The sequence below is a fragment of the Saccoglossus kowalevskii genome, chromosome 22, assembly GCF_978046115.1.
Source record: "Saccoglossus kowalevskii chromosome 22, keSacKowa6.1, whole genome shotgun sequence".
NCBI lineage: Eukaryota > Metazoa > Hemichordata > Enteropneusta > Harrimaniidae > Saccoglossus > Saccoglossus kowalevskii.
The window spans coordinates 25537641-25564986 of record NC_140662.1 but is presented as its reverse complement, the minus strand read 5'-3'; the positions used below and the strand labels follow the sequence as shown (position 1 = coordinate 25564986).

The window sequence follows — 27346 nt, the reverse complement described above, 5'->3', positions numbered from 1 at the left end:
CTAATTTTACCCTACAAGTTTTTAGTTTGTATTTTTAAATAACAATTAAAAGTTTGCATTGCATTTCTGATAGTAATTTGAACAAATTGTGCTCCAAGTTACATGAACATTAATTTGCTGTTAATCACTAGAAACAGAATGAGTGTAGTTATTTTGTTTGCATCTACAAATGGCTCTAAGTATAATGTAGAAATGAGAAGAGTCAATAAAACAAGTTGTATTGTTTTGGTCTTTCTAAAAAACTAAATAAATACTGCACTGTTGTGTACATCGACAAAAATAAAAAGCTGATAGAATATAAAAGATCCATAAAAATTGTAGATGACTGTTACCTTGTATGAATAGCTGAGCTCTGGATGATATTGTAGCAGCTTTGTTATTGCATCTGATAGCATAGTCACCAGTATCCTCATTGTAAACATCTTTGATTGTCAGTGTATGAATATTACCATATGCTTCAATCTTATATTTGAGACTATGTTGAATATGTCTGCCGTGACGGAACCACTGTACTTCGGGTTGTGGATAACCAGCAACCTCTGCGGTGAATGTTGCCACTTTACCACACACAACATACGTTGTTTCAAGTTCTTTCACAAAGTGGGCTGGTATAGGCTCTATTGTCAAATAAATACATTATATTAAAAACAAATTAAATTAACATAGTAGCTATAAAAGCAGCAAGGAATTTCTACAAGTCCCTTGGCTTAATTTTGCCAAATATACTGGTATATAACTAGCCTCAGAATAAAATGTCAACTAACCAACAAGATCCTTGATGAGTACAGCCTTAGACGAGAAACTTGGTTCGCTAAGTCCAGCTCTGTTTTCGGCAACAATACGGAATTCATATGCAGAGTCTTCAATAAGATTGACAACGTTATACTGAGTGTCTGTCAATTCACTGCGACTTGCACGGAACCAACGACGACTTGTAGTTTCACGTTTCTCCACAATGTAGCCAGTGATTGGACTGCCACCGTCAGAGACAGGTGGTTGCCATGACAGATGAACACTATCTCTTGTAATGTTAGTCACAGTGGGAATGCCAGGTTGACCTGGTTTATCTGTTGGTTGCATAGAAAAAAGACAAATGTTGCATTATCACTGGTAATTAATTTTAGGTATTTTACATTTCATCACATTTACTGGATTTTAAATTTTAGTCAATGAGTTCAATCAATCCCTTCAGTATGTTCAAATTTAGTGGATTTCCCATCAACAAAATTAGAGAAATTAAAACCAGGTGTAGAATTAATGAACTTTCTCCTGTCAAAATTATGATGCATTTTTTCACTCAATAATGTATTTTTGTCAATTTAGAATTGAATGAACATAACCTCCTACTGCTTATGGGTTTTGTTTTGTTGTTTTTGAAAAATTTGAAAAATTTTATTTTGTAAAAGACACCTTCAGTGTTTAAAAAGGTTGAGTAACACAATAGATAAACATTTGTATGAAAAATGAGGAGGAATACTGATTTTTGTCATTTACATACACAACAGCTGAGTTGAATACTTTTCACCTAAAATGGGCAAAATATGTGAATTTTTTCTCTAAACTCTACATAGATTTTAATCAGCACACAAAATTTGGAATTATTTCAGAGTTATAAGAAAACAAAATGTTATTACATACCATAAGGCCTCTTAGCTAATACAGACTCCATAGCTTCTAAGTGATGGCCAATTCCATGAATATTCTCAGCGCAGACACGGAACACATAATGATGTCCTTCAATGAGATTGATGACTCTGTGTTCTAGTAATGGTGTAGTGCCAACTCTTAACCAGGAACCTTTGTTAGTTTCTCTCATCTCAATGATGTAACGGAGGATGGACGATCCACCATCATCACTTGGTGGCTCCCAAGATATGGTCATGGCGTCCTTAGCTACATCAAAGCATCTAAGAGGACCAGTTGGTGGACCAGGTTTATCTGTTAAATACAACATTATTGCATCATTAGGAATAGTTTTCATTGGTTGACAGCAGTAAAATCAGGAGAGGGCAACTGAAGCGTGTGATCAGTCCATTTTTTTTCTTGAGTGTGCCAACATTATTTCCTTGCAACACTTTGCATACAATTTTTCTCACTCTGTCTTGCGATTTTTTTTTAACAAATCCCCCTCCATGATTTCTAATCGCCAACGTCTAATGGGAGCTTGCAGTGATGATAACTTACCTTGTACAATAAGTTTTGGTGAGACAGACAGTCTACCCTGTGGATTTGACACTGTCATGGTGTATTCCCCTTCATCTTCTCTCTCAATATCTCGTATTGTCAAATAACAGACATTACCCATCACTTCCAGTCTGTATCTTCCTTTACCAATTATTTCTGTATCTCCATGATACCACTGTATATATGGTCTAGGTACGCCACCAAAGCTCACAGATATTCGCACAGTAGAACCAGCCTTTGCTGACACTTCACGGTTTCTGTGATCTAGCTCAAGGGTTGGTGGTGCTGAAAGATGAACATGTTATGTTAATTTCCATTCCTATGTGATGCATTGGTAAATGTTGTCATGACAACAGTCCTAGTTGGTTTAATCAGAACTTGTGAAAGTCGTTAAGTTTGTTGCAATTATTCAAAGCTGATATGGCTCATTAAACTATTTTGACTCATCTACCCAATCACTTACTTTGTATAATGAGTTGCGCAGATGTCTTTGCTTTTCCCTTTCTGTTAGATGCTTCCACTGTGTACATGCCAGCATCAGCTAAGCCTGCCTTCGGTATCAATAGAGTGTAAACATTATCCTCTTCTTCCAAGATGTGATAACGACGTCCAGCAAATATGTCATGTCCGCGACGAATCCTGAAAGATTCAAGAACTTGGTTAACCAGAAGCCAAAAAACAACTGTTTGAATTTACAGTCTTTCACTAAATATCTATTTAGTTCTGCACTTTTGAAATCTATAACAAACGCATTACAAATACATTGACCAATCAGATGCCATAAATATTCAAATTTATGCAAATGACTTACCATCTTATTGTTGGTTTTGGTACACCTGTAACGATGCAACTGAACATTGCTTGGCTGCCTTCGCTCGCTGGTACATCAACAAGCTCTTCAACAAAAACTGGCGCCATTCCAGCTGTGGAGAGGATACCAAAGAATATTCATGATTAATCAAACTGTATCATATTACAATTAGTTCAGGAAAATTAGCCTTGACTTTAATGAAATTTTGTCCATGTGACAGAACACTTACCTGAGACGTCTTCTGCAATGACAGGTTCTGATGCTCTGCTTGGGTCACTTTCTCCAGCAGCATTGACAGCTCTGACACGGAATGAATACTCAACCTCCTCAAACAGATCATTCAGGAAACAGTGTGATTCCTCAACATGTTGTCTGTGTGTCCATTCGAAACTGCCTTTGACTCGTCTTTCAATGATGTAACCAGTGATTGGACTACCACCATTAGAGATGGGGAGTAACCATGACAATCGGGCAGTGGTTGGAGTGATTTCACGAATGGTTGGAATACCAGGTGGTGATGGAATACCTGTATTTTAAAAATTATGAATGTCAGTTTAAAACAACTTCAACACTACATCATGAGGTTATTGGATTCAGAACAACCAAAGTCAACACATGAGTGTGACATGCGACAGAGAGGTTAACAAATTTAACGATTCACATTGACCAAAAACCAAAATGAAGTTGTGCATTTCACTTTTGAGGCTGCATTAATTTATGTCTGCATAGATTATCTACTTTTGTGCACACACCGTTCAACATTCTGCAATCAAAGCAATCATTACAAAAACAATTCACATTCAGTATTATTCCTGTCATACAGAATATCAATCAATTTTCTACTTGACCATCTGTTCTGATAGACATGATAACATGGTAACATTGGTTTTAGCCAATTCTTTCAAAATGACTCAACATTCATCTATATTTGCTGGTAGCCAGCATCACATGTCTTAAAGGTCAAATTCAGTATTGTGCCAACAAATTAATGACGGTAAACTTACGGATATACTCTCTGGCAACCCTTGGTGGTGAAGTAGCTTCACTTGGAGTGCCAACACCTTCAGCATTCACTGCAGCAACACGGAATTCATACTCGTATCCTTCAGTCAACATAGTGACAGTGTACATGGTATCTTCTATTATCTCAGGGTTTATCTTAATCCATCTAAGACTGTGTCTCTCATGCCTCTCCATGTTGTAGCCAATGATTGGAGTACCACCATCAAATCTGGGTTCAGTCCAAGTCAGCGTCATACGATCTTTCTTGATCTGGTAAATTTCTGGTGTGCCTGGTATACTTGGCGTAGCTGTAACACAGAAAATAAAAGTCATGAAAATTCCTCTTTTTTTACCTTGCAAGCTGTTTTAACAGGGACAACAGTGATGATTAAATACGAAAATGTAAATGTTGTCTTTGTCAAAATCAAAACCACTATATTCCAGCTGTAATTCTCAACTGCTGATTGATACCACACTTTTCAACTTTAGCATGGCAGTCTATAGAGTAAAACTGGTAAAACACAGGTGACTGATTAACTTTTTTTGTGCAGTAATAAATGAGCATTAAAATTATAAAATATGAACAAAGAATATTATTACATTGTTAAGGAATCTTTTGGTCTGATATAAACATGATATCAACATGAATATCATCACTAACTTTCTTTGTTTAATTGTTTGTTGTAAAACACATGAATGACCTGTGGTCAATAATATTTGTATTACATGCCTCGATGTCAATATAGCTGAAATTTATTCTTTAAAACAATCACAGTTCATAAAATCATTTTGTGGTGGTCACCATTTTGGAACAACCATTCGTATATAGTAGCGGGTAAATAATATTTGGTAAGCTGTGTTCTAAGTAACTATTCAAAATATTTAAACAATTCAAGCAATGATTCTTTTATTGATAGCATAGAAGAAAATAAAATTAGCTTGAATGTTCCATTCTAAATGTATTTGTGTGAAAGTGAAGGTAGAGAAATCTCATGAATCATTATAGTATTTATAAATATACAGGTACTTACTGAACGGACTCTTGCATACAACTGGTTCTTGTCCTTCTAAAGGTGGACCGACTCCATACATGTTCTCAGCACAAACTCTGAACTCATACGCGGTATTTTCATTGAGTCTTGTCACTGTGTATGAAGTATTCATTACAGCGTTACTCTCAAGTATCCAAGTCTTCATAAATTTCTCACGACGTTCAACAGAATAGCATTCCACCTTGCTGCCACCATTTTCTTTCGGTGGTTCCCATGATAGGCTGACACTGTATTTGCCTACATCGGAGATCATTAATGGACCAGTTGGTGCACCAGGAGCATCTGAAGGAATAAAATAAACATTAAAATTGTTATTTAACAATATTCTAAAAAAATATTTAACACTCTTCACCATACATGAATTGATTGTCATCTACTTTCAAAAAGTCAGTGGTGTTGTGTTCATTGATATTATAAGAATAAGCAAGATGATGATTTGTCATAGATATGAATTGCTCACAGAAATTACATTAACTAATGCAGGAGATAAATTGAGTAATTTTATATTTTTGATGAGCAACAAGGACTCCAAGGCAATTAAATGTATGGGGACCTATCTACTTAAAGCCATGGAGTACAGAAAACTTTAACGTATCTATTTATATTGTATTGTAATTGTGTTGTGTTGTGTACGGATATATTTATTGCTTTTTACCAAAAGAAATATTGTAATTTCTAAGGATGCAATAAAATTTGATTATTATTATTATTATTATAGATACTGGTAGGTTAATACAGTTAATAATTTATTACCTGCTTCTCATAATTTTCAGAGCTTTTGACAACAATTTAAATTTAAGAAAAATAAATTATCTTAGAAAGCATAGAAAGACCTTCCTTGTGTTGAGGGTATGGAAGGCATCAAATTGTATGAGAAATATTTAACATTAATTATTTAAAATATGAACTCACCTAAAACATTTACATGGATGTCTGCGGTGATTTTACCAGCTGAGTTGCTTGCTGTGACTGAATATTTACCAGAATCACTTCTCAGTGTATCCTTAACAACCAAAGTTGTTTTATTATCAAAGCAATCAATACGAGTTCTTCTATCTTCTTTGACTTTGACATCATACCTGTACCATGCGATATTGGGAGTTGGTACGCCAGTGTATGGTACAATGAGACGCAGTACATTACCTGCCTTCAGTGTTACCACATCAGGTACAGAATCCATGTCCAGTGTTGGGATAGCTGAATAAAAAAAAAAAAAAAATAATAATCTATAATGGTAAACATCTTTTTAATTTAGTGAAAGTCATGGAAATTCCAAAATTTGTAGCAGAGAAATTTTTATAGACAGGAAGTCACAGTGACATTCTCTCTTCACGAATGTGTTTTTTTTAATTATTGAAATGTTTTTTCCAAAGAAACAGTTTGTAGTAGTTGTTGACATGAAGTCTTTCAAAAACAATGAGAAACTCTACTTCTATTTCTTATTACATGACAGACAGATGTGTAATAAATTGATGAATTGTTTTGTTCAAGCCAAAAACCTTCCCTGTTACAAGAGGAGAGGCTGAATAAATTCATGACTGTTTCGCTCATGTCAGAATACCTACCTGTTACAAAAAGAGAAGCTGAAGTCCTCAAGTCAACACATACTGCGGTGTATTTAGCAATATCTCGGGGACCAACATTCTGGATAACGAGGGCACGTCTGTCACCATCAATGACAAAGTGTACTCTGTCAGTTTCGAAAAACTGGATTCCATCCTTTTCCCATTTCACTTCAGCATTTTCATTGGATATAACACATTCAAATGTAACATTTTGTCCGACAGTGGCTCTGGTGTCATATAGTGATGTAATAAATTCAGCAAGTTCTAAAAAGAAGAGAAAAACATTAGTGATTACGACATCATAGACGGGGGTAAATGTAAATGAGTTTGGGCTTACACCGACCATAACCATACACAGGTTAACAATGTATATAGTTATCAAATAAACCATCTAATTTTCACTGCAAACAATTCTCATGGTATTCGTTCATGAGGACAAAATTTCTTGAAAGTCACTAACACTACATGTTCATAGAACTCACACAAAATTTTCACTGCTATAAAATTTCCCAACATTCACAAAATTGACTAAAAACAGTTTACAGATGTTATCAACTAAAGAGAATTATCAAAACAGCAATATCAACTATCTTTAGTGTCTAGTAACCATGCTTGCCAGCGATCATTAGGCAATACTAAACTTGAAATTTCATATGAGGGAGGGAGGGGACTATTATTAGTGGAGGTGTATAAACCCCAATGTAAGTATCCAACTTACCAACTGGTTCTCTTGCCTTTTCTGGTGCTGATGGTGCACTACATTGACTGACACCAGCTTCGTTCTCTGCAAATACTCTGAATTCATACTCATAACCATCAATCAATCCAGTTACTGTATGTGTAGTGTCAGTGATCAGTGTTCTATTGACAGGCATCCAGCGAGTAGCATGTGTCTCTTTTCTTTCAATCAAGTAACCTAGGATGTCCGCACCGCCATCATTACGAGGTGGGCGCCATGAAAGCACCATCGAATCAGATCGATATTCTGTTACTTTTACATTTCCAGCTGGATCAGGTACATCTAGACAATCACAGAAAGTATAGATACATTTAAGCTTTATAAATACATTCTAGAAACGAATACAAAATACTGCCCTCTATAGTATACTAGTGCCCTCTATAGAGTTTAATAATCTTAAGAGTAACCAAGTAATATTTTTGAAAGTCTAAGAGGTACATCTAAAACAAAGAATCCAGAGTTAAGTGTTAGATGTATAAACAGATAATGTAGCAATTAATAACAAAAGCTGCCCTTTTTTATCATAGATTGTCATACCTATTGTCTTTATTAAACACAAGAGTTCATGTGTTTGTTAGGTAAATCTATTATCAATGAACTACTGATAGCTATATAACATGAGCAATTTATAATACAGCTAATCAACAATATGTTTTGGATTATTTTAATATCCACGTAGCTAAAATGCTATACCTTACACAGAGTTGTGCATAGAATAAATAATATGAGGTTATTACCACAATACTGAATACACAAAAGAAGTACAGTCATCATGTCAACTGAGGTATAGCACAGGTTAATGCGACCCATGCTGCCTGAGTGCATTATTTGCAGTATTCTCGTAATAACCTTATCTTTTTCCTGCTTGTAGTGATAATTTATTAAGAGATAACAGGCCGAAATGACATCAAAAAATGTTTTGTATTGTCCGAGCGTATGCGTGGTTGATGGAATTCTATTTCTATCATGCGCTAGTTCAAAGTAAACAGAGGAAAGTGTTTCAATATGATGTCAATAACTGGGAACATGTTAATGTTGGTGATGAAGTTTACTCCTTATAAAGGAAAATTGAAACTGATATATTTTGGAATAAGTGTGTTTTACGGAACGGGAAAGTCTATTGTTTTTGCTGCTAGATGTACAATACTAAGTCTTACCATATGGACTTCTGACGAGTACAGGTTCTACTCCTTCTAATGCTTCACTGATACCATATTGATTCTGTGCCATAACACGGAACTGATATGCTGTACCATCAAGTAAACTGGTAACTGTGTATTTTGTACCAGTAACAGTCGATGAAACACGGCTCCATAGTGTACGACCATGGTCACGTTTTTCAAGAATATAATTGGTTATTTCACTTCCTCCATCTTCAAGTGGGGGCTGCCATTCTAAAGTTACTGATGCTTTGGTGATATTGGAGAAGGACAGTGGTGGCTGTGGTGGTCCTGGTTTGTCTGTGTTTGGGAAACAATATTTATTCATTTGTTGTAAAATTAATTTGTCAATTATTAGTAACTAAGTTCCAATTGTAGCACCGATTACAAAAGATAACAATTTTTTTGCAGGAATCTGCTACTCACTGTACAGTGTTACATTACAAATATACAGCAATACTAAATGAATTGAAACACACATGGTGAGACAAAATTAATGTAGATTTGCAAGACTTACCAAGAACCATAACAGTAATGGTTGCGGTATCAGTACCAGCTTCATTACGTGCTTGTACAACGTACTCTCCACCATCTCGTCTTTCAGCTTGTTTGATCAGCAATGAACATCCATGCTCTGTTGTCTCAAGTCTTACTCTCAATACAGTCTTCATGACTTGACCATCTTTGTACCAGATAACAGTTGGTTCAGGAACACCAGAGATTGGTATATCCAATCGTAACATTGTGCCAGCTTTGACGATGACAACATCAGTGTACTGGGATGGAAGTCTAATCTTGGAGGCAACTACAAATGAAAGAATAACATTTTGTGAGCTAAGTCTCCTACTCTCAATCCCCCTTTGCCAGAATTACAGCATTTTATTTAGACAGTAAGGTGACAGCCTTTGATCAAAATATTTTACCTGCAGGTTCCTTAGCTTTAGTCAACACTGATGGTGCACTTGGTTTACCAATACCAGCCTTGTTTTCAGCACTGACACGGAATTCATACTCTGCTCCTCTGATTAACCTGATTGCTCTGTACGACTTCTCTTTAATCACACTGAGTGACACTCTGGACCACATTGTGCTCATCCTTTCTTTCTTTTCTAGGTAATATCCGGTAATCTGGGTACCACCGTCATAACCTGGTGCACTCCAGGTGAGAGTCATGGAATCAGCATGGACATTGGAAACCTCAGGAATTCCTGGTTGCCCTGGTACATCTGAAATTGAAAATGAAGTTGGTTTTTGAAATTACTATGTCAAAATAAATAGACAATTTGCTTTCTATAACATAATAAATTATATAATTATCATTAATTATTTTGTCAATGGAGTCCGTATGATGTGTTAACTCAGACATCAGAGAAACCAGAGAGCTTTTCAAGTTTAACTTCTTGTTTATTACGCCATTTTCGGTTACATCAATGGCACTAATTTTTACATATCAATACACTCGAGTGATAAGGTGACAAATAAGAGCATTACAAAGGTATGTATTCTGACACATGAAATAAAGTAGTCCATAAAATGTCACAGTCTGCAAGACAGGGAGGAAATCATACTGACTTTTGTAATATTTTCTATGCCTATATGAACATGTACTTACCATATTCACTCTTTGGTCTGACACGGTCACTAACCAGAGGTTCACTCACACCATACATATTCTCAGCACTGACACGGAATTGATATTCCATTCCTTCAATGAGATTTCCAACTCGCATTGTTGTATCTGTTTTAACACCAGGCACTTTAGTCCACATTCTGGAAGCAGTCTCACGTCTTTCTAGAATGTAGTTGATGATTGGACTAGAACCATCATTAGCAGGTGGTTGCCATGCCAATGTCACATTGGTGCTTGTTACACTGAGTAATTCCATTGGTCCACGTGGTGGGCTGGGTCTGTCCACTACCTTGACTGTGAATGCAGCACGATCGCTTCCGGCTTTGTTAGATACAGAGATTTGATATACACCTGAATCTTCTGGCTCTGAGTTGAATGTTATTAACTCACTTGATGAATCAGACGCATCAACTCTAACTCTCAATGAAGATGCTGCTATATGGTCATCTTTCGTCCACTTCACAGTTGGCATTGGTACTCCATAGTAAGATGCTTCCAAATGGAATGTTGTTCCAGCCTTTACAATGATTGGTTTCTTGAATCGGGCGTCAAGTTTCAGTTTAGGTGCAACTATGGAGAAATAGAAATAAGTTTTTACTGCTGGCATAACCAGTGGAACATTGTATTTTTACAAATCTTTATTTCACAACAGCACATTCAAAATTTCAGGTTGACTAGGGGGTTCAGCAGGGGGGTTGTACCACTCATATATAGGTAAGATTGGTGTGAATCTGAGGGATGCTCACCTGCTGGTTCTTCAGCTCTCACTGTTCTTGATGGTCCACTGGGTAAACTCACTCCAGCTTTATTCTCAGCTAAAATACGGAACTCATACTCTGCACCTCTGGTTAGTCTGGATACTCTGAATGTAGTGCCGACAACTGGCAAACCAGTTGCTTTGATCCATCGTGGACTTGTAGTCTGTCTCATTTCAATGATATAACCAATAATATGAGCACCTCCATCATGAGATGGTTCATTCCATGTCAAAAGCATAGACTCTCCAGTAGTTTCTGTCACATCTGGTGCACTTGGGGATCCAGGTACATCTGGATAACAAGAAAAACAAGTACCACATCATATCTATTCTATTCTATATTTCCATTCTACTCTGCACTACTGTTCTGTAGTTTTGTATTGTATTGTATTGTATTGTAGTGTAGTGTAGTGTAGTGTAGTGTAGTGTAGTGTAGTGTAGTGTAGTGTAGTGTAGTGTAGTGTAGTGTAGTGTAGTGTAGTGTAGTGTATTGTAGTGTAGTGTAGTGTAGCGTAGCGTAGTGTAGTATAGATTTAAATACTAACCATAGTGTCCTCTTGGTACAACTCTTTCACTTTCCAGGGGTTCACTGATACCATATCTATTCTGTGCCATAACACGGAACTGACACTGTGAGTCTTCTGTCAGGTGTGTAACTCGATACGATGTATCTATTTGATCTGATGTCACAGTAGACCACATATAATGTGTTGTGTCTCTCTTCTCAATAATGTAATTAGTAATTGGACTTCCTCCATCATCACGAGGCGCTAACCATGACAATGTGACTGATGTACTTGCAATGTTACTTGCTTCTAATGGTCCGCGTGGAGTTCCTGGTTTGTCTAATACTTGGACATTAATGTTGGCAGTGTCGCTACCAGCTTCATTGGTTAGATGCAAAGTATAATGACCACCATCTGATCTGTCTGTATCTTTCACTGTGATTGCTGTATGATCTTCAGTACTTTCAAGTCTGATTCTCCATGATGACTGCAATGGTACGCCATCTTTGCTCCATTTGATGGTTGGGATAGGCGATGCTTTGTAGGGTACATCTATGCGGAATGTTGTACCAGCCTTCAGGATAAGAGTGTCTCTGTATTTGACATCCAACATTAGTTTAGGTGCAACTGTACAAGAAAAGAAATCATTTTTATGAGATGCTGATGATAATTAAAAAATGCTGCATCATTACATCAATGCCAAAATATACTACAATGTCTGACAGTCAATAAGTATAAAGTTGAACATCTCACCTGCAGGTTCGACTGCTCGGACAACCTGTGATGGTTGACTTGGTTGACCAACCCCAGCTTTGTTTTCAGCCAATATACAGAATTCATACTCTGATCCCTTGAGTAGTCTGTTAACTATACATGATGTTTCAGATATCGAGGCAAGGTTGACTCTATTCCACTGTGCCATGTGACGATCTCGCTTCTCAATGAAGTAGCCAGTGATAGGAGTTCCACCATTAAATGACGGTGGTTCCCAAGACAGTTCTATATAGTCTGATCCAACAGATAGAATCTCTGGCATACTTGGTGGACCTGGCTTGTCTGCAAAAATATAAATGAAATTTTGTTAATATGAAAGCAATTATATGAAAATTGTTACTAAGGTAATTTTATTACATAACCAAAATGTCAAATTATTATGTGAGTAATTATATGACTCACCATATTTGCTCTTGAGGTGTACTTTCTCAATAGTCTGAACAGGTTCACTCTCACCGACTTTATTGACAGCAATAATACGGAAACCATAATCATAGCCTTCCATCAGATTAGTTACTCTGTGCGTAGTATCAGTGACGTTAGTGATACGTGCCCACACAGTTCGGGACATGTCGCGTTTCTCAATAACGTAGTGGGTAACTTTGCTACCTCCATCATCACGAGGTGGTTCCCATGACAATGTGACTTGAGTACTGTTGATGTCTGAGACCATCAAATTCTTAGGTGGTGCTGGTCGATCTAACACTTCGACACGTACGGTTGTTGACGTATCACCAGCTTCATTAGACAACTTGAGTGTGTATGTACCAGAGTCAGCACGTACACAATTCTTTGTTGTTAAGATGGTACTCCTGTCAGTACAATCTGATTTTACCCGGAAGCTTGTATCCAGTGGAAGGCCATCTTTCAACCATGTGACTGTGGGTTTGGGTGATGCTCTGTATGGCACATCAAGATGGAAAGTATTGTCCACTTTCACAACAACTGTGTCTTTTATCTTGCTTGTGTCAAGTTGTGGGGCAACTGAAATAATCAAAGTTTGGGGTCAGTACATTTACAGGAACAGTTTGTGCATGAGGATCAGACATATTAACCTTAACACCTGAAATAAATATACAACCACAGAACAAGATGATAGGCAGCCTCTTCCAAGGACTTACTTTAAATAACTTAACCATCATACTGAAAACTAATATTTGAGGGTGCATCAGACTTTATAATTTATTTCTGCTCATAAAATTATTGTTATGGTATGTGGGAACTATTTTCTTCTTCTTCAAATTAGCTTGGTACATGTAACTACCGTATATTACAAAGCACAATAAACTGGTTTGTACCAGAAAGGACATGAAAATAGCAATGGATAATGTACATGTACTCTCAGTAATTAGCCAGGAGTGTCTGGGTGCAGACACTAATACTTGATCCGTTAGAGTGACTGAATGCACACCTCAAGATAACCGTCATCAGTATAATGTGTTTAAATCAATGAGAATATTTGGAAGACACTGCATGAGTCAATGCAAGCAAGCAAATTTATGTTAATGGAGAATTTATTTGGAAATTTTGAAAATTAGACTGATCGTTTTGCAAGTGTGATGTGTGTTTTTTCATGCATGTTGGGGTTGAGAAAGGAATGTAACATGCGTACATGAATAGGAGGTGAATTTTAATATTTTGTCACATAGAGGGATTTTAGTAGTATTGTGAAATGTGGTGACTGTTTTGAGTTATTTTTCTTAACAAATTAGGAATTAATCGGAAGACACATGCCATGGGGAGCACTGTGAGTCATGTCATCGATTAGTCTTCGGCTTATTGGTGCATTCAAGCTAATAATTGGTCGTTCCTCAAGTTCGTAATATGTTGGTGATGTCATCAATTTACTACTACTGTAGTTTTTAGCCATCACACTAGCATAGCTACTTAGTATAGGTCTGTCATCCCATTTAAAAATCCCAGAGTCTGAAAACACAAAATATAAACCTTGGTTTTCTTGACATTAACATTAATAATCACACTTTTTCTATACCTTGTAACCCATTAGAATCTTAAAGATCACCACCAACTTACTACTCACTATTGTAAACCATGTTTCACTGAAGGTAAAATATTTGCGATTTGACAATTTTATAGCATAGCATTTTATGAATGTCACTGATAATACTGTACATGTTGTATAACCCAAAATAAAATGTCACTGTTACAAAATTTCAAGATTTTCACTGACTTGCGAAATTCACAAACATTTGCCTCTTGCAAAGTTAATGGTTTACAAACTCCCTCCACCTATGTATACAACTCAGTGCTTGAAATTCTGAGGTCATTCAAACTCGTCAACATTTTCTCATTCTGATTCAATTATTTTTAGGAGTTTTTGTCCCGAAAATGGCTGTGGATGCCTTCTGAATACTGAAGTTCAAGCTCTGAATTTCCTACACCCAATGATTCAATCTTTCCAGTTAATTCAGCTTTGAACCACATTCACAAGCTCATCTCGACCCATTATCTGAGATACTATTGTCCATCACTATATAGGCAATTAAAACCAAGATAAGTATACCACACTGTTATTAATCAATTAGTATTGGCAATGTCCTAAACAATATACAAACTGATAACACAATATAGCTTTAAACACACTTCTACTCATAGTGGACAATCCAGTTGGAAAACAATCTTAAAACTCAGATTCTCAATGTACTCATTTCAGGTAGCAAGTTTGAATAGAAAGTAAGCAGCTATATATATATAGATATATATATAAAGGGAGCTTGTACAAACTTTTATTTATAGTTTTACAATAAATGTACATAATTTTACAGTTTTAGGAATAAGTTTATAAGTATACACAGATAAATTATGCAGGTTAACTTAATATAAAGTGCACACATGTTGACTTTGGTGCCTAAAGTTTTCATGAAAATAAGTGATGGCAGTTGTTGAATCAATGCATACCACTTATATTATACTCCTAAAATTGAAAGTACAATAAATTAGGTACATACCTGCTACTGCTCTTGGTTCAGTTGGTCTGCTGGATTTACCAATACCTGCTTTGTTCTCAGCAGCAACACGGAACTGATAGTCAATATTTTCTCTCAAACTTGTGGCTGTGTATGTGGTGGTTTTCACAACATCTGTGTTCATTCTGACCCAGTGTGTGGAGTATCTCTCAGATTTTTCAACGATGTAACCAGTGATTGGAGCACCTCCATCATTAAGTGGAGGAAGCCATGTTAGAGTCATTGTGCTGTTGGTCATGTTGGATAATTCAGGTTTTTCTGGTGCACCTGGTACATCTATGAAATATAAATCAGTGAGTTTAGTGACTGCAAATGCTGGGATATTTGACTGTCAATGAATACCATGACAAACACAAAATTAAATCATGAATTGTATTCTGTATTAAACCAGACTTTTATAATTTTACTATCCAAGTAATACTTGCGAGATATACCAAATGTCTTGAACTAAAAATCCCTTTTAGTATTGAGACCTTACACAGATGGGATTTCTTCCAACATACACTTTCTTCAACTGTCCTAGAACAACTCATTATTCAAAACAATAAATGCATATGGCATCACACATACTTGATTTGATGACATATTTTAATTATGGAATAAAACTGAATGTGAAAATAAACCTTTACTGTACCTCAAATACATGAATGGGCAGTTGTTCAAAAAATATGTATTAATATAATTGAAAACTGTACATTACTCACCCAGTATGCAAAGCAATTTTTTGACAAATTGACTTACCATATGGTGCCTTTGCAAGTCTTGTCTGTGATGATTGACTTGGTGAGCCAATACCTGCTTTATTGAAAGCACTAACTCTGAACATATACTCCCTACTTTCTTTTAAGTCTGTGACAGTATATGATGTGTTATGTATATCCTCCCTGTGGGCTTTTTCCCACATAATGCTGAAGCCATCTTTCTTTTCAATCACGTATCCCAATACTTTACTGCCACCATCAGAGGTTGGTGGTTTCCATGACAATGTCATTGTCGTCTTGGTAACATTGTCGATTGATGGTTGACTTGGTGGGCTAGGTACATCTGTTTGCATAATAGTAAGATTGGTATGAGCTCCAGCACTTACCTGGGTTATATGAAGCCATGCGATGGATCCATGCAGTTAGGAACCAACATGCTAGGAATTACACTCTCACATTCTTGGCAACCAACAATATTTTATATTCATTTTAGGTCAAATCGCTAACTGTTAATTGTTGATGGGGGTTTTAATCAATAGTTTTCAAATTTGCAGTAAATATTTAGGTTGAAAACATGTAGCCTGAGATACCTCAAGAGAAGGCATGTGTTTTCAGACATCATGAGCCTATCACATTTGAAAATAAGCAATTTTCAAAAATATAAAATAAGAATTCAATGGTTGAAAGTCAACAAAAAAAAAAGTTCAGGTATTCTAATTCCAGATATTGATGTTCTTGTTGTTACAGTGTTTTCAACTCGAGTTAACACCAAGGATACATACACATGCAAAGTTAGAGATGCAACACTTTTCAGAAACACACATGAAGCAGAACAACAATTACAACCACTTCCATGATCCTTTAACAGCTAAGCACACAAGTATAAACTATATATGAATACATACAGCTACATGCTCAAAACAATATCAAGCACAAAAGGACAAACATGCTATCACTTTTTAAAAGTTATTTTCAATACAGACAATACAAATCACACAGTTGTTAGAATTGTAACTTTATTCATAAATGTAATGAAACATGCTGTTATTTTGGAAAACACCATGCTGTCTTCACGATGGGGGTCTTACCATAGGGTGGTTTGGCTAGCATGGGAGCCGTTGCTTCACTTGGTGGACCCAATCCAGCCTTGTTCTCGGCCATAACACGGAACTCATATTCGCTATGAGATATCAGACCACTAACTGTATAGGTAAGTTCAGGTATTGCAATCTGATTGACTGGTGTCCATCGGTATTCAAATCGTTCCTTTTTCTCAATATAGTACCCAATAATTGCCGCACCTCCATCTGCTGCAGGCGCTCTCCAAGTAAGCGTCATTGATGTGTCTGTGATGTCAGACACGGCTGGTTTGCTTGGAGCACCTGGTATATCTGCAAAATAAATAAAAGTCATGAATGAAACTGAATCAAGTACATTATAGAAACTCTTAGTAGTTAACCACAAAGTACACAAGGTGAGAGAGTTCAGATGATGAAAATCCAGTTCACAAAAGAACTTGCAAACTAAGATGTCTGAATTAAGTCCAACCGGATTTTCTGTGTAACGAAAACTAGAAGGAGCTTCAATCCATATGTTTGTTAAATGTTCCTGGACTTGTCAAATGAGTAGAACATTGTTTCTACCTTTCTCAATCATCCATAGTAGATTGAACAGTATACAGTGTACAAAGCGAAAATCAATACTTACCATATGGTGGTTTAGCTACTGTTGATTTTGATGGGTAGCTTGGTTTGCCGATACCAGCACGGTTTTCAGCAGCAACTCGGAATTCATACTCATGATATTCATGCAGACCAGTTACCATGGATGTTGTTTCTGGTACTTTGTGAACAAAAGTCCATCTGTTTGTAAATGGTTCTTTCTTTTCAATAATATAGCTTGTGATAGGACTGCCACCATCAGAGGCTGGGCGTGTCCAGGAGATAGTAATGGATCTAGCTGTAACCTCTGTCACATCGGGTGTTCCAGGCATACCTGGTACATCTAATAAAGTGGTAACAAGAAAGCATTTGTAATATAAATCTTATGTGTGAAATTATTATAATTGTATATTAATAAAAACTAACTGTACATCTAATAAAGTGGTAACAAGAAAGCATTTTTAATATAAATCTTTAGTGCGAAATTATTATAATTGTATATTAATAAAAACTAACTGTACATCTAATAAAGTGGTAACAAGAAAGCATTTTTAATATAACTCTTAAGTGCGAAATTATTATAATTGTATATTGAAAACTGTAACTTTTTCTGATCTTTTAAATTTAGAAAACATTGATTGGTTAGAAGGTCAATCCACCCTGCTAGCAACCAATCGGAATGATAGATAACTCACCATAAGGTGGTTTAGCGACTCTGGGTCCAGCAATTTCACTTGATTTACCAATGCCAGCTTTGTTTTCAGCAGTCACACGGAACTCGTATTCATGTCCTTCCCGGAGATCACCAACACTTAAAGTTAGATCTGCTACACTAAAACGGTTTACTCTGGCCCATCGCATAGTACCTTGATCTTTCTTCTCAACATAGTAGCCAGTAATTGGAGAACCTCCATCAGATGAAGGTTTAGACCATGTTAGTGTCATGGTTTTACCAGTGACACAGTCGATATTAGGAAGTCCAGGGGAACTGGGCACATCTGAAAATTGAAATTTATATTCAAATATGAATATCATATTTGCTCATTTAGAACAGGGCTCAAAATTCAAACTATTGTTTTGGGAAACCAAATATTAAAACTGGTTTCCCACATATTTATTTGTTAATTTTGGATTAAATGAACATAATTTCCCATTGCCAATAGTTCTTGATCAAATATTAATCTTATTTAGTAAATGATGACTGAATTAAACTATGCCACTCCAAGGAGCATATGTGTTAAAAAGTTTTGAAATAGTCATAGAGAAAAATGAAAAAAAAAAACAGCTTTAATTTTGCACAAGAAAACTTTCATGAAATATAATAACATTTTGCAATGGTTATTTATGTTAAATTTGTTCCATTTGATCTGAAATTATCAGAGTATAATAATTTCAAGCAGAAAATTGGAACTTACCATATGGCAGCTTAGCAATGACATAATCTGATGGTTGACTTGGTTTACCAACACCAGCTTTGTTTTCAGCCATTACTCTGAATTCATACACTGATTTTTCAATTAATCCAGTTACAGTGAAGGATGTGCCTGTTACTACATCTCTGTTTGCTTTCATCCATCGTGTACCATGTTTTTCTTTTCTTTCAATGATGTAGCCAAGTATTCTGCTGCCTCCATCTGATATGGGTGGAGTCCAGGTGATGCTGGCTTTATTGATATCATAAGATGTAATCTCAGGTTTACCAGGTGCATCAGGCACGTCTGTGATGGTGAAAACATACAAAATTATAAACTCCAGTTCATGGGCAAATGGCTACAATTCAGAAGTATCAATAGAAAATTAAATTTGAAAGAGACTTATTGTTTATTTTGAATATAACACTGCATTTTTACAGTTTTAACCAAATCTGGCTTTTGCCATCTAATGTGACACACACCTACTATTTAGATTTTTATCTAAAAACATTTAAAAATGTTGTTCAATTCAATGGGTGCAATATTTTTTCATGCAGTATATCAGTTGTTGTTTTAGTTTTAAAATCTGAATACAACAACTCATTAAGTATCTAACAAAATATTAATTGCCTACCATATGGTGGTCTTGCAATTCTCACAGCTGATGGTTCACTAGGTTTACCAACGCCAGCAGCATTTTCAGCAGACACACGGAACTCATACTTGCTATCTTCAATCAAATCCTTGACTGTGAATGTAGTATCAGTGATAACATCCCTGTGTGCTTTGGTCCATCGTCCGGTTCTTACATCGCGTTTCTCAATGATGTATCCAGTAACATGTGCTCCACCATCCTGAACAGGTGGTGTCCAGGTCACAGCCATTGTACTGCTGGTGACATCCAGGATGGAAGGCACACCAGGAGCACTTGGAACAACTGAAATTAGGAGAAATTGTAGGTTACAATATATGAATCAAAGCAAAATAATTCACCAGAAAGTAACAACAATTTTCAACAAGAATTTCCAGAATGAATGGCTTGACAAATATTTCAGCCAGATCTGCCAATATCGATGGAAATTACAAATTTCAATAAGAATTGATACTCACCATATTTTGGTTTTGGTGTAATAGGCACGGACGGTTCACTTGGTTTACCAAAGCCAGCCTTATTCTCAGCAAGTATTCTAAACTCATAAATATTGCCTTCTGCTAGTTTATGAATAGTAGCCTTTGTCGCTGAAGTTGTTAGTTGTTCTGCTTTGCTGTATCGGGTGGCAAATCTGTCTTTCTTTTCAATGATATAACCGATTACTGGGCTTCCACCATCAGATGAAGGTGGTGACCAGTTCAAAGTTACTGATGTATTGGTGATGTTTGAGACCTCTGGTGAACCTGGAGCAGCTGGAACATCTATTGAGAGAATATATTAATTTTAGTGACATATCCAAGATCAGACAAGCTATTTAATACATATTGTTGGTACCATAGTCAATGGAACATTCAATGTACATGTACGCTGACAATTTACTGAATTAAGCTCTTTAATTGCCTAAAGTTTGTATGTATTAAAAAATGTAAGTTCACACATTTGTGTGTGCACTTGAACACCAAATAACCGAATAACCTGAAGAATGGTATTCTTTCCATCTTCACCCTTAACACATTAAGTCATTTTTTCAAACCCACACATTTTTATAGACAATAAAAGTTATGTTTGCTCTAGGCGTTGTCCATTTTGCACAAAAATAATGAAGGAACTAATATAGTAACTAGCTATATGCAAAATGTTGCACCAAAACATTGGTTTGAAAAAAATAATGGCATTTGAAGGATCAAGAAACTCCAAAGACTAATGCAAGTTTGTGGGCAGCGTCTACTTACCATATGGTGGTTTTGCTAATCTTGCTTCGGATGGACTGCTTGGTTTGCCCAGACCAGCTTTGTTCTCTGCAATCACCCTGAATTCATATGTATGACCTTCTTTGAGATGAGTCACAGTTGCCATAGTTCCAGTGATAGCTGTTTTTACAATATGCCATCTGGTTGCGAATGAGGCTTTAGCTTCTATGATATATCCAGTGACTGGATTGCCACCATCAGTGGTGGGAGGGGTCCATGATAATGTCATTTCTGTGCTGTCTACATTAGATATCATTGGTGTACTTGGTGAATCAGGTGCATCTGAATAGAGGTAATCAACATACAGAATTATAAGTAATACCATGTGCATGTACATTAGCAAAGAACTATGGTTTTACCAATGTGTCTATTTGTATGATCTATTCATCTTTGAGGAGACTGACTGTTATATAGTATGAATAACAAATTTCAAGTGTCTGAATTGAATTACGAACATACAAATCATAAATTTTGCCAAACTTTTCATTTACAATGGCAAAGAAAATCAGTCAACAAGCATGGGCCATTCCTTTTTTATATTTTTTCCTTTAAGATGGCCAATACAAGAAGATCACTGTTATTTGATGTATTCATTTATCATGGCCACTTAATTTACTGAAATTTTTTCAGTTAGTTATTAAATTTAGTATCATACTAAGAATAACTAAGAATAAAATAAATATTTATAATTGGTTATAGAAAACAAACCAACTAGTATGCTTAATTAAACCTCAAGAGATATAAATATCTTACCATATGGTGGTTTGGCTACTTTAGCAGCTGAGGGATAACTTGGTTTGCCAACACCAGCTTTGTTCTCAGCACTGACTCTAAACTCATATCTAGTTCCCTGGATCAGATCTGTCACAGTGTATGTCAAATCTTTGACCGGTTTTCTGGTTGCTAATGTCCACTTAGCTTTGCTTGTGTCCTTCTTTTCAATGATGTAGCCAGTTATAGGTGCACCACCATCAGATACAGGGGGTGTCCAGGTGATGGTCATGAATGATGCATCAACACCAGATACGGAAGGTGATCCAGGTTGTCCGGGTACATCTGAAAAGATTAGAAATCCAGTTCATGTAATGTCTTTAAGAAATACAGCAGTAACTTTCTTTTCTAATTTTGGGAAATAAATCACTGCTGATAATTGTTTGACAATACCTTGTCTATTCATCGGGAAGTGTATATAAATAAATCAATGTAACAATGCAGGATTCTAGATCTACATATTAATGGTCCAATTATATAGAAAATAATGCTTTATCTGCCTCATTAGGGTACCCTAGAGAATTAATGTGAAATAATGAAGACTATGCCAACATACCATATGGTGGTTTAGCAACATGGGCTTCTGATGCTTCACTGGGTGTTCCAACACCTGCAGCATTCTCAGCACAAACACGGAATTCATACTGGTTACCCTCAGACAAACCAGTGGCTTTAAATGTTGTATCTGTCAGAGCCATTCTGTTGATAGCCTGCCATCTTGTACTGAAGCGTTCACGTCTTTCAACAATGAAGCCAGTAATATCAGCGCCACCATCTGAGGTTGGTTTGGTCCAGCTCAAAGTCATAGATGTCTCGGTGACATCTGATACAACTGGTTTACCAGGAGGACTTGCAAGCTCTATAAGAATGAACATAAATTAGGGTTTAAAACTTCCGCTTTCATGTCTGTGTGTTTATATTCCAGCAAACATGTACACGCAATGATTATTCTTTCAACAAAAGTAGACAGGTATGCAAATCAGTCATTATGTATAGAACTCTATAGATAATGATTGATTTGCATATTAACTTTCTTATTTGAGTAATTAATTTATAGTTATAATTAATTATGCAACTAAGAAAATTAATATGTAATAACAATATTTCATTTTGCTTTCAAACTTACGATAAGGTGACTTGGCCACTTCTATTTCCGATGGATTACTGTATGGTCCAACACCAGCTTTATTCTCAGCAGCAATCTTGAATTGGTACTTTGTACCTTCCGTTAGTCCAGTAACCTTATAAGATGTGTCCAGAACTTCTTCAAAATTTACACGACTCCAGTAGAATCCAAATGCTTCTTTCTTTTCTATGATGTAATTAGTGATTGGAGCTCCACCATCTGATTTAGGTTTTGTCCAAGTCAGTGTCATATTTGTTTTATTGATGTTTGAAATTTGAGGCATACCAGGTGCTTCAGGTGGATCTGAAAGAACGTAATTTAAGACAACAGCTATAACAGGGTCCATAGCACCAAGAGCCAAATAATTTCCAAGACTTTTTCAGACCTTTTCCCAAACTTTCTTGCATTTTTCCCAGGACATTTTGACCCTTAATTCAGGCCAACATCATCACCAAAGTTCTGAGGATATGGTAGTTCCCTGGAGAAAATGGGCCTTTCTAAAAATGAATTAATAACTATGAAGAAATTCTTTTATTTTTCCTGTAATTTAAAGACAACCCAAATACTTTCCAAACACTTTCAAAGAATGTTCCTGACGTTTTGGTCTCTGTGTAAAAATGTGCCTATACATACAAACTGTGTTTAACCTTTGAAGTATGCTATCATTTTGTCTGTGAATTGGTAAAAATCACATGACCATATTTACTGGTAAAAGTAAACAACATCTGTTTATATATTACACTCACCATATGGTGCTTTAGCAGTTTTGAGTTCAGATGCTTCACTAGGCTTGCCAACACCAGCTTTGTTCTCAGCAGCAACTCGGAATTGATAGGCAGTTCCTTCAGACAAGCCAGTAACAGTGAATGTAGTGTCTAGTACAGCATCTCTAGAAGCTCTCATCCATCGAGAGGAGTAGCAATCTTTGCGATCAATGTAATATCCAGTCACAGGACTGCCTCCATCATTGACAGGTGGAGTCCATGTCACAGTCATCTCATGACAATCAGCAGCAACAATGTTAGGTTTTCCAGGTGGCATTGGTAAGCCTGAAAAATAAAAGTGGATATAATAAACCATTTCAACATACAGAAGCTGTTTTCACTTCAGAACATAGCACCGACTTTTCGTCAACTTGACTGAATCTACATAATGCACAAGTATGCAGTATGTGAAGTGAGTTTAAAGTGCACCAGTCTTAGTTCACTTTAAAAAAATATTTCCATACTTAACCTAGAAAAATAACTACTTACCATATGGTGGTTTAGCAACAACACTTCTTGATGGTTGACTTGGACTACTTAATCCAGCTTTGTTTTCAGCTAACACACGGTAAACATACTCATTGTTCTCCAATAAGTCTGAGACTTTTAACATTGTGGCTTTCATGGGTGTAGCATTCACTCTGGTCCATCTGGTAGCAAACTTGTCCTTCTTTTCAACATAGTAACCGGTAACGGCAGCACCACCAGTTGACTCTGGAGGTGTCCAGTTGAGGATCATCGAATTTGCAGTAACGTCACTGACAGAGGTTGTTCCAGGTTGGCTTGGTACATCTACACCGAGGTAGAGATTGTTGGCAAAAATTGTTGAAGTGGTCATCAAATCCATACAGCACTTCATGCAACAGCGTGCACCATAAAAATCAGGAACACTTTCATGCGTTTACCAGATGAATTGCACTCATGCGCATGCAGATTATGCAGCACTGATGATGGCAGAAAACATTGCACCATACATCTGTGTATCTATTCACTTTACAAAAACAGCTAACTAACTTTGATAACATTGTCAATCCATGCAACTAGTTTAATTGCATATTAACCACACAACTGAGAAATCATACTTTTTTGATATCACATATACTCAGAACTTTTAGTATCATTCTACAATCATTGCAAGCACTTACCTCTAAGTTCCTAGGAATGGTGACTGTTAGATTTCCTACCTTAAGCACATGCACATATTTGATGTCTGTTACTTTCCATGCTGTTATTTTAACTCCCAAATAAGTATTTGTCACCATACTTACCATAAGGTGGTTTGGCAATTCTGGGATCGGATGGTTCACTAGCTTCACCAACTCCAGCTTTGTTTTCAGCACAAACACGGAATTCATACTCCTGCCCTTGTACAAGTTCAGAAACGGTAGCAAAGGTTTCTTCAACAGTCTCAATCATAGCTCTACTCCATCGACCAAACTTCACACGCTTTTCAATTGTATAACCAGTAACTGGGCTGCCACCATCTTCATCAGGTGCAAACCATTTCAATGCCATGCTCGTACTATCAGCTGTTGTCACTCTAGGTTGAGCTGGTGGCCCAGGCACATCTGGCAAAAAAGAATAAGTATAGTGCGAAGAAATGAATGAATGGGCACACACATACAGAAAGGTTTTCTTCCAAAATTGGACATACAGAACAACATGCTAAATTTTATGTGATGTGCAAAATCAGACTGGACCTTAATTGAAGTTCCTAAAACACAGAAATGTGTTTCATATTTAACACAATAAATTGTACTCCATACACTGTGGGCAGTTTGAGGGATCGGCATGCATGACTTGAATTATTCAACCCAGTCTTACCATATGGTGGTTTAGCTATCCTTCCAACTGAATCAGGACTAGGTTTGCCAACTCCAGCTGCATTCAGAGCACTGACGCGCAACTTGTATTCTGCGCCTGTGATCAGTTCAGTCACGGTGTACGTTGTTTCACGCACAGGAGCAATAGTTACTTTGATCCACCTGTGTTTTGCGGTCTCAAGCAATTCAACAATGTAACCGATGATTGGACTACCACCATCAGAAACAGGTGGAGACCATGTAATTGTCATATCATGTGCATTAATCTGGATAATGTCAGGTCTGCCAGGTGAATCAGGAACATCTAGAGTGTTTTGAAATATGAGAAGCATGAAGATGAGGTACAGAAGAAGAGAATTGCAAAATATAAGAAAGAATGAAGAAGAAGAAGAGCTTGTACATGTTGTGTATCAACTTACCATACGGATGCTTAGCAATAGTTGGTGCAGTTGGTTCACTGAATTTGCCAACACCAGCTTTGTTTTCAGCGGCAACTCTGAACTCGTATTCAGTACCTTCCTTAAGACCATCAGCTGTGTAGGATGTTTCAGGCACAACTGAGATGTTTATTCTTGTCCATCTGGTGTCAAACTTCTCACGTCTTTCAATAATGTAACCAATTACAGGTGCTCCGCCATCGTCCAGAGGTGTATTCCATGTCAAGTTCATCTTGTTAGCACTTACTGCTGGGAGCTGTGGTTTTCTAGGTGCATCAGGAACAGTGTAAGGTGCTTTGGCAACAACATTAACAGATGGTTCTCCTGGTTTACCAACACCAGCTTTGTTCACAGCAGCAACACGGAAGTAGTATTCAGTGCCCTCATTAAGGCTGTGTACAGTTGTCGTTGTGCTTGTACTGGTATCTGTCATAGTCCATCTGGCGCTGAATTGTTCCTTTCTTTCAATAACATACTCAGTCACTGGACTTCCGCCATCATCTTTGGGCGCTTTCCATTTGAGAGTTGCACTTCTTGCTGTGATGTTAGAGATATCTGGTTTGCTAGGACTACCAGGAGGATCTAGTGAAGTTAATGATGAGGAGAGCAGAGTAGACAGTCAAGAAAGAAGTTTCAGATGAACATGTAAAAGTAGCATTTATGTTATGAGTTCAAGATGGCAGACCAGACATGCTGAAAGAAGTTAAGCAGCAATAAAACTTACCATATGGTGGTTTCACTAAGACTGGTCCTGTTGAAGTACTTGGTTTGCCAACACCAGCAAGGTTCTCAGCAGTTATTCTGAAGTCGTAATCTGTTCCTTCTTTCAAGTCACCCACATTGCAGTGAGCATCAGAAACAGGGTATTTCACTGCTCTTACCCATCTGGAAGAGAAGGGCTCTTTCTTCTCCACTATATAGCTGGTTACAGGTGATCCTCCATCAGAGATTGGTGGCGACCACTGAAGAGAAACTGAGGTTGATGTTGTTGACTGAACAATTGGTTTTCCAGGTGCATCAGGTATATCTGAAAAAGAGTGAATACAACCTAAATGAGTATGACATATTTTAATGATGATAAGATCACTTAAACCTGTAAGAGAGTTTCCATGCATGAAGACATGCAGAGACAGAGAGGTACTTTTCTTACCATACGGATGTCTAACGAGCACTGGAGGTGTATGTCCACTTGGTTTACCCACACCTGCTTTGTTTTCAGCACACACCCTGAACTGGTACTCAGATCCTTCTCTGAGATTAGGAACAGTGAATGATGTATGCAGGATGTTTTCTGTATTGGATTGCAGCCATTTGACAGAGAAATGTTCTTTCTGTTCAACACGATAACCAGTGATTTTACTGCCACCGTCTGAATCTGGTGCTGTCCAGTTAAGTGTCACAGAATTGTGCGTGACATTAGAGACTTGAGGGACACTTGGAGCATCAGGTGTGGCTAAGAAGAGGAAGATGTATGAAAGAACCATCACAATGGAGATCAACGAATAATATGACTCAGACACAATGAAACCATTTGCATGGAGTCATCTGAGTCAAGAAAAAGATAAAACAAGGTGCATGCAGT

The 27346-nt window shown here is 36.8% G+C and overlaps 1 protein-coding gene across 1 annotated transcript in view; it reads right to left on the bottom strand.

Moving 5' to 3' along the window:
* LOC100367237 (titin) overlaps positions 1-27346 on the bottom strand; it is a 405512-nt gene that overhangs the window by 159257 nt on the left and 218909 nt on the right. Inside the window, exons 239-277 of the mRNA XM_085495847.1 lie at positions 26915-27217; positions 26489-26791; positions 25747-26346; positions 25329-25631; positions 24773-25072; positions 23994-24296; positions 23487-23789; positions 22741-23043; positions 22171-22473; positions 21597-21899; positions 20826-21125; positions 20052-20354; positions 19576-19878; positions 18945-19247; positions 18225-18527; positions 17576-17872; positions 16957-17259; positions 15909-16211; positions 15150-15443; positions 12583-13164; positions 12160-12462; positions 11446-12033; positions 10890-11192; positions 10126-10713; positions 9437-9739; positions 9031-9318; positions 8511-8813; positions 7333-7635; positions 6615-6878; positions 5962-6246; positions 5029-5331; positions 4000-4305; positions 3225-3521; positions 2996-3107; positions 2648-2823; positions 2185-2469; positions 1639-1938; positions 765-1067; positions 333-617 (exon numbers count right to left, since the gene is read on the bottom strand). Coding sequence (XP_085351973.1) covers positions 333-617; positions 765-1067; positions 1639-1938; positions 2185-2469; positions 2648-2823; positions 2996-3107; positions 3225-3521; positions 4000-4305; positions 5029-5331; positions 5962-6246; positions 6615-6878; positions 7333-7635; positions 8511-8813; positions 9031-9318; positions 9437-9739; positions 10126-10713; positions 10890-11192; positions 11446-12033; positions 12160-12462; positions 12583-13164; positions 15150-15443; positions 15909-16211; positions 16957-17259; positions 17576-17872; positions 18225-18527; positions 18945-19247; positions 19576-19878; positions 20052-20354; positions 20826-21125; positions 21597-21899; positions 22171-22473; positions 22741-23043; positions 23487-23789; positions 23994-24296; positions 24773-25072; positions 25329-25631; positions 25747-26346; positions 26489-26791; positions 26915-27217 — 12510 coding nt within the window. The remainder of the gene's footprint in view (positions 1-332; positions 618-764; positions 1068-1638; positions 1939-2184; positions 2470-2647; positions 2824-2995; positions 3108-3224; positions 3522-3999; positions 4306-5028; positions 5332-5961; positions 6247-6614; positions 6879-7332; positions 7636-8510; positions 8814-9030; positions 9319-9436; positions 9740-10125; positions 10714-10889; positions 11193-11445; positions 12034-12159; positions 12463-12582; positions 13165-15149; positions 15444-15908; positions 16212-16956; positions 17260-17575; positions 17873-18224; positions 18528-18944; positions 19248-19575; positions 19879-20051; positions 20355-20825; positions 21126-21596; positions 21900-22170; positions 22474-22740; positions 23044-23486; positions 23790-23993; positions 24297-24772; positions 25073-25328; positions 25632-25746; positions 26347-26488; positions 26792-26914; positions 27218-27346) is intronic.